Source organism: Suricata suricatta, chromosome 10 (genome assembly GCF_006229205.1).
Source record: "Suricata suricatta isolate VVHF042 chromosome 10, meerkat_22Aug2017_6uvM2_HiC, whole genome shotgun sequence".
Lineage (NCBI taxonomy): Eukaryota > Metazoa > Chordata > Mammalia > Carnivora > Herpestidae > Suricata > Suricata suricatta.
Genome location: NC_043709.1, coordinates 60176908 through 60184876, shown reverse-complemented (window position 1 = coordinate 60184876; position 7969 = coordinate 60176908). Strand labels below are relative to the sequence as shown.

General features: G+C 50.7%; 1 protein-coding gene across 1 annotated transcript; it reads left to right on the top strand.

The window, feature by feature from the left end:
* Positions 1–396: 396 nt before the first annotated feature.
* Positions 397–6931, top strand: HOXC13 (homeobox C13). The gene is made up of 2 exons (XM_029955618.1): positions 397–1138; positions 6536–6931. The coding sequence occupies exons 1-2, from the start codon at positions 397–399 to the stop codon at positions 6790–6792; spliced, it is 999 nt and encodes a 332-aa protein (XP_029811478.1). The 3' UTR covers positions 6793–6931.
* Positions 6932–7969: the final 1038 nt, after the last annotated feature.

Sequence of the window (7969 nt, the reverse complement as noted above, 5' to 3'; positions counted from 1 at the left end):
GGGGCGTTGCCCTGTCCCTTTAAATCTCCCAGCTCCCTCCTCTTTGCCCCTCCTGAGAGCCAATCAGCAGAGACCAGTTTTCTTTAGCCCCGCCCCACCGCCAGGGGTGGGAACCCCTGGAGAGCCGGCTCCTGCGTCACGTGCACTGGTCGCGTCACTTGGGCGCGGGAGGGGTACAGAGGGGAGTCGGGCAGGAGACGGCGGATTTCTTAATGAAGTGTCCCCGCATGCGTAGAGGGAATGTGGGGAGGGAGGTGGAAGCACCAGGAGGAGGAGGAGGGGAGGGGAAGAGAGGGAAGGGAGGAGGGATGGGGGAGGGGAAAAGAGAGCGAGGTGTCTCCCTAGCTCGCAGCCTCTGGCAAGTGGAGTTTTTAAAAAGCTCGAGCAGATCATGTCATGACGACTTCGCTGCTCCTGCATCCGCGCTGGCCGGAGAGCCTTATGTACGTCTATGAGGACAGCGCGGCGGAGAACGGCAGCGGCGGCGGCGGCGGCGGCGGCGGGGGAGGTGGCAGCGCGGGGGGCGCGGGGGGCGGCTGCAGCGGAGCGAGCCCCGGCAAAACCCCCAGCATGGACGGGCTGGGCAGCAGCTGCCCGGCCAGCCACTGCCGCGACCTGCTTCCGCACCCCGTGCTGGGCCGCCCGCCCGCTCCCCTGGGCGCCCCACAGGGCGCCGTCTACACGGACATCCCGGCCCCGGAGGCTGCGCGCCAGTGCGCCCCGCCGCCGGCGCCCCCCACCTCGTCCAGCGCCACCCTGGGCTACGGCTACCCGTTCGGTGGCAGCTACTACGGCTGCCGCCTGTCGCACAACGTGAACCTGCAGCAAAAGCCTTGCGCCTACCACCCGGGTGATAAATACCCGGAGCCGTCGGGCGCCCTGCCGGGTGACGACCTGTCCTCCAGGGCCAAGGAGTTCGCTTTCTACCCCAGCTTCGCCAGCTCCTACCAGGCGATGCCCGGCTACCTGGACGTGTCGGTGGTGCCTGGGATCAGCGGGCACCCAGAGCCGCGTCACGACGCGCTCATCCCCGTCGAAGGCTACCAGCATTGGGCTCTCTCCAACGGCTGGGACAGTCAGGTGTATTGCTCCAAGGAGCAGTCGCAGTCCGCCCACCTCTGGAAGTCTCCCTTTCCAGGTAAGGAAAGGGCCCGAGTGCCGCCGCCGCCCGGGACCCCTCCCCGCCCCGCCTGCCCCGGGGCTCCGCGCCTCAGCCACCCCCGCCGTCTGGCTCCGGCGCGCCGGCTCTGCTGGGCTGCCGATGGAGCCGGCCGGGCGAGCTGCGCTGAGGAATGCGCCGGGGAAGAAATCTGCTCCGACACGTTTCCCGGAGCTGCCCTGCCGAAAGTGAAGCAATCAGAGGCGCCCGAGCGCCGGGCCGCCGGCTCGGCTCTAGTTGGGAGCTCGCCTCCTCCCCCAGCCTGCTCCTGTCTCACGCGCTGCTCTTGGCCCCCCGAAGCCCCGCTTCCAGCCGGGAATGGGGGTGGTGGGTTGGGCCTTGGGTGCTTTGGAATCTGAAACCACCAGGACAAAATCCTCAGCTCACCGAAAAATTGGGGAAGAAATAAGAACTAACTTGCCTGAATTTTCAAGATCGTTCAGGCACTAGACAGGTTTTTTTAATTTTTGTTTTTTGGACAGGGGTCTAATTTGCCAGTTCTAAAGAAATGCAGAATATTTTCTTTTATTGATATATTTTAAGAATTCGGCCACGAATGTCCTGGATCATTAAAGGATCAGAACTAAAATCTCCGGAGAGGATGTAGAGAGAAGGGAGTTTGCATCTCTCTCCAGGGATATAAAATTTTCTTTGCCTCTTTGGTATACTGAGCTGGAATCCTGCGAGTGTTCCACCACCAACCCCCCCAAATGTCGGGAAGAAAGAGAGTATTCTATGCTTCAAACACAGAAAAGGGGGGATGAGGATGAGAAGTAGGGGACAGAAGACCTGTATTGGATAGATCTGGGATCCAGGCCCAGTCTAGGGACCCCTAAGTCTTTGCCTGTGTATGCTGAGGATTTACCAGCGTCCTGTTCTTTTTTCAACTGAAGCTATTTCTGAACCAGCGGGGATCCTGCAATCCTCACCACTCCCCAGGTGAGATGTATCAGTTCCAGGTTTGTCAAAATCACATCTGGAGCTTAGGAATCTGCACCACGCTGACAAATTACATATCCAGAGCCTAAGTCTGCTCTAGCTATATGCAGAGCTCGGTGGGAGAGGGCTGACTGGCTCCATTCTATTGCATACAGGAGTCCTGGGGGGGGGCCAGAGAAGCCACAGATGTCTCCCATGCTACCTAAAGGGGCCCCCAGCTCTATACGTGAGCTCAGGGACATTTTCACTGGAATTATAGATCTGAAGACCTCCTAAGGGTGGGCCTGAAATTCCTCTGCATCCGGGATTGGGGCAAGGGCAGATGGTGAAAAAAAAATAACTGGCTGGTGTTAGAAGTGTAGAAAATAACATTCTTGTGAATATTATGAGATTACTTAGTATATCAACTGAGTATCAGGGTGAGACCCACACTAGACACCCCATTTCTGGCTGCCAGAAGATTCCAGGATGATAGAATTTTCGTATGTGGTATCATGCGTTACCCTCTCTGTATTGGCTGTTTTTATAGAATAATTTCTGTTACTAACTACCGAATATGAAACACATGATAATATATTTTTAGACAATAAGGAATACCCAGGTAAGTATACAGTCATGTATTATGGAGAGATAGCCCTTTAATTCTCCATCTCACCCAAATGGAAAACTCCTTAGGAGACAGGAGTTCAGCAGGAATCCCTGGAGCAGGGGGAGCCGGTAGGCCATGTGAAGGGACCAAGGGACCGAGGGCAGGGAAGCAGATGTCCACCTGGCCCACTGTGGGCCGAGGCACAGGTGTAGAGCAATGGGCAATGGGTCGAGTTTAGAGAGGTGAAGAGACGGATGCTCCCTGTATAGGCATGTAGAGTGAGGTGGGGGCCAAGGATTGGAGAGAAGCTCAAAAATATCTTTGAAGAAAATAAACATCTTAAAGATTCCCAGGGAGGGGGAAACCTGCTAAAAATAAACACTTTTTGATCATCACCTCCTAGAGAAAAATGTCTTTGAAAAAAAAAATACAGCCCAACTGAGAGTTAATACACTTGCAAATTGCGGCATGGAAATGGATATAAAACTCACTGGGGCTCAGCAGCTATGCGTTCACACACTCCTTGTGTAGAAATAGAATCAGGCTGGTATATCTCAGTGAGTGCAGATGTCCAGGCAAAAAACAGATGAAAAAGAAATTATCTTCAGACATCCTCCACCTTTCTACCCACACAGAGATCTTTTAGAAGTAGTGAGATTTCCAGATAACTCTGTCTATGCAATTGTGGTTTTTTCGGGCAGCATCTAGGCATAAACACTACTGTCTCTCTTGAGCGCCTCTGGCTCTGAGAAACCTCATCTATGGCAGTCTGGGCTGGTGTGGGATATGGAGGCAATTGTTCAGAAAGATCTAGATAATTAGGGCCAAGATGTGTTGTGGCTTTTTCCTTCCCCCAATTATACAGACCCTGTTTCATTGCTTTCCCCCCCTTCCTTTGGTGAGTTGGACACATTTTTTAAACAGAGAGTGGCAAAAATTCCAAGAGAGAATCAGCAGAAATTCTAAGAGACAATCAGAATGAGGAGGGGCGGGTGCGTGGAGAGGGCAAGAAGAGACAGAGTCAGATAGGATTAGGGGAGAGCAATAGAGTAAAACCGTGGGTTCTTTGGGCCATATTGGAAGTCCTAACTGACAAGCCTATGGATTATGGTTGAGAAGAGAAGCTAGGATTTCTAGCTGGACAAAGTCCTCTGTAGGGCACAGAGCTCTGTTGTAGGAGCGGGTGGTCAAGAGCAAGGGGCCGTAGGAACCATACCCATGACCCCAAGAGAAGACTAGAGCTGAGCATTGATCTGATTTTTATTCACTTCTCAAAGGTGTCTATTAGATCCTCAGGTATGAAGTGGGGTGTGTGTGTGTGTGTGTGTGTGTGTGTGTGTGTGTGTGGTGTGCGCACAAGCACGCTTGCGCATACTCTGAAGGGAGGTTAGGGAAGGGTTGATTGTAAAATTAATAACCAAGTCTCCTACTTACTTTAGGCAGCATAGACATAACTTGAGGTCTAAGCTTCCAGATGTTTCTACATCCATGAATCCCAATTCCTTTCTAGACAAGACAGCACACAATTAAAGGGGGCTTCTTTGAGAAGGCAAGACTGAAGGTATTTTTTCCAGGAGGCCAAAACAAGCAACATTTTGGTCAGATCCGTTAAAAACTTGGGCAAATGAAGCTTCGGCATCCTATAGAAAGAAATAACCAATTTAGACCAGTTATCTATTTCTCAAAGCTGACTTTTAAGGACTGGGTTGATTAAACCTCATCAGAAGTTTAGAGTTTGGTTTAGAGGATCCAAAATAGGGTAGGTAACTGTGAGAATTTTGAGAAAATGAGATAAAAAATCAGGGGCGGATGGCTGGTTAATTCAAGAACCCAAACCCACTCTATCTCATTTTGCTCTCCAGTGGAAGGAGGTATTTTGGAGCTAGCCTATTTCCGTTCCAGAACTTATTATGTCATGATGTCAAGTCAGAAAATCTCAGTTTAAAATCTGGCTCTGCTTCTTAAGTTATTTTATCCACGCTGAGTGTTACATTCCTCATCTTGTAAGTTTGGCTTAATAAAATAAACCTGAAAAATATTCTAAGAATTTAAAAAATTTTAAAAAGCCAAATACCTCATGGTATTGCTACTTTTCGTCTTCCTTTTACTCTTGTCCCAGAATCACCAATCTCCTGGATCATGGCTACATCTGTGAGTAAAACAGATCTGAGAACTGAGACATTGGTCAAAATTATCTTGTATAAAAAATTCTTTCGAACCAAAAGGATCTCTGTTAAAGTGAAGTTGTTTTGTTTTTCTGATTTTTTTAAAACCTTGGTCTATTCCTACATAGGCACAAAAAAGTGACAAGTCCAACAATTTTCCTGAGATATTGGCATCATGGAGACAGCCATACCAGGCCATTGGAACCCCCTTTTTCACATATTCTGCCTGAGCACTTTATTGCATTTGATTGTGACCTCTTCTCTTTCGAGCCTGTGTAGACAAGTATTTCTGGGTGAGAGCAGACCCATTGGGAATGGGTGTAGGGAAGGTATTTTATGAGGGTGGGGTGAGAACAAGCACTTCAGGAAGAGCGTGTGTCCACTAAGAATGAAGGGGGATCCTCAGATATTCAGACTTCATCATTGGCTTTTACCTGAAGAAGTCCAACAATTACATTTTTTAAACTTGAGGGGCAAATCATTCAGATAATCTCCCTAATTCCCCACTTCCCCTTGGAAGTGTTGGCATGACCTCTTTATTAACAGGGATGAGCGTGGAGTGGAAGGGGGATGTAAATGACATATATTGTTCTTAGTTCCTGGGAAATTCACAGAGCATAAAGAAATTGAACTAGTAGTGGTGGGGAGAATGAGGCATTTAGGGTTTAAGGTTAGTGTTCCTACATGCGATGGCCACAGTTTGAAGGAATGGAAAGGAGAGGGGATTGGAGAAGAATTTGCTGTTTTGGTGAGTGGACACTTGTAGGCGCAAGAGGAGGGCCACTGAGCTCTTTTTGTAGAAGACTTATGTGAACAATTGATTTTAGTCCAACGTGTCTCCCGGTACCTCCTTCGGTGTGGACTCTACCTCCAGGGGCCTTTTCCCCTATATCTCAGGTCCAGGACTTCCTACCTTGGAGTTAAGTGGCTCACAGCATTGGACTCATACAGCGATGGGCTCCCAAGCAGGCTGGCTTCACCTGGACACTTTTCTTCTCTACCTGTTCATCCAGGGCCCTGATATCCGAGAGCAGAGACAGTGACCAAAGGCATGAGGCCCCATTTGGGGGGAGTCACTGAAACTCTCTTCCAGCCATGCTCTCCCTCAAACCTACAAAGGAACATTTCCCCCTGATAATGGGGCACAGTCTATGCTAATGGATGCCCAAATAATCTAACTGGAGGAAGGCAGAATTTTCCTGAATACCTGCAATCCTCTAGGTCCTTGGACTAGGGTGAAATTGTAGGGACCCCTCTATAGGGACAGGATTCTAAGAATAAGTGCTGTACAGAGCCATATTGGAGCACCCGAGGCAAAATGAAAAATCAGTACTACTGGTCTCATGTTTACTTTTAAATTTGTTATTTTGTTTATCATGGATTTTTTTTGCATTTATATTTTAAGCATTGCCTTAAAATATTATTTATCTGGATTCCCACGTTTTTGGCCCGCCCTCTTTTCAAGTTTGCACTAGGGGCCACACATCAGTGGCTTTGCCTTAGCAGTGGTCTTGCTCATAACAGAGGCACAAAGGATTGGGGGGCAATCCCTCTATCCCCTTGAAGTCCCTACAGGAACCCTGCGCCTACACGGTGGTACAACCTGGGGCGTGCAGCCTGATGGGCCCAGGGTCCAGGCACACGACTGACTTCCTGCCACCCACCTTCTTTCTCTCCCCCTAGACGTGGTCCCCCTGCAGCCCGAGGTGAGCAGCTACCGGCGAGGGCGCAAAAAACGCGTGCCCTACACCAAGGTGCAGCTGAAGGAGCTAGAGAAGGAGTATGCGGCCAGCAAGTTCATCACCAAAGAGAAGCGCCGGCGCATCTCTGCCACCACGAACCTCTCGGAGCGCCAGGTCACCATCTGGTTTCAGAACCGGCGGGTCAAAGAGAAGAAGGTGGTCAGCAAATCAAAAGCGCCTCATCTCCACTCCACCTGACTGCCCATTTGGCCACCTGCCCCGTCTATTTATGTCGCCGCTTTGTACCATAACCGAACCCACCGAAGGACCTTTGCCGGTGCGGACGAATATTTAATGTTAACGAGAAGAGTAGCCGGGCCGCGGGAGGCAGAGAGGATCGGAGGGCCAGCTCCGCAGCCTCCTGCTCCCCACCCCATCCTCAACCCCCACCCCCATGCAGATGGGACCTACTGGCCTCTACAGCTTTGGAGGTGGGTGTGGGTGGGCTGTGGGAGGAAGGCTTTCGGCCTCCACTTCCCTTTGCCTTCAACCTTGGCTTGCCAGACAGCCGAATGGCAGCAGAGCGCCCTATCATTCCAACCAAAGCAGGGTTGGGGGACCCCAAATGACCCCATTCTTGCCTCACCTTTTGCCCAGGCAGGTTGACGACCCTTTGGAGGGTGGGGCCTCCGTGCAGGACCTGGCGAGCTCATACGACCCCTCCAGTTCCTCCTCCTGTTCCCAGTCCCTACCGCGCTCCTTAGTTAGGCAAGATTTCCCAGTTAAGATTTTCTGTGCATATTTTAAAAGTCGCGTTAATATTAATGATAATTGTTAGGGATCTGGCATCGTGATTGGAGTACAGACAGCATGTAAGTTTTCTTTCTTTCCTGTTTCAACAAAAGCTGGAATTGGTGGGGGAACGGCCTGCTCCCACCTCAACCAGGAAACTGAATTTCTCCGGAGCCCCCACTCCCTCTTCTGCTCTGCTCTCAGTGTGCAGAGATCCAAGGAGGATGGAAACTCCAACCACGCTGCTAAATCTCTCTCTTTCTCTCTCTCTTTCTCTTTTTCTCTCTCCTTCCTCTCTCCCTCCCCCTCTCTCTACTGGGGATCAGGCCAGGCACAGAAGCAGAAGGTTTTTCTAAGGAAGGGGCAAACTTCTTTTCCAAGGCGATGGAGAGTGAGTCCCTTCGCCGAGCCCCTCTCCAGCTGCTCCTCCATGGGCGAAATAACTGAGGAGACAGCCTCCCACTTTCACTTTTACTGGTTGTCCAGAGGAAAGCAGTTTTCTTCCAGGAGGCCAAAATAACCAGCCCCCAATTAACCAGCTAATGTAGATGCCCGCCTAACATTTCCCTCCTCAAAGGCCAACTCACTGCTGAGGGGGGGAGGATCCCTCACCTTCTCCCTTCCCACTGGTGCATTACAAAAC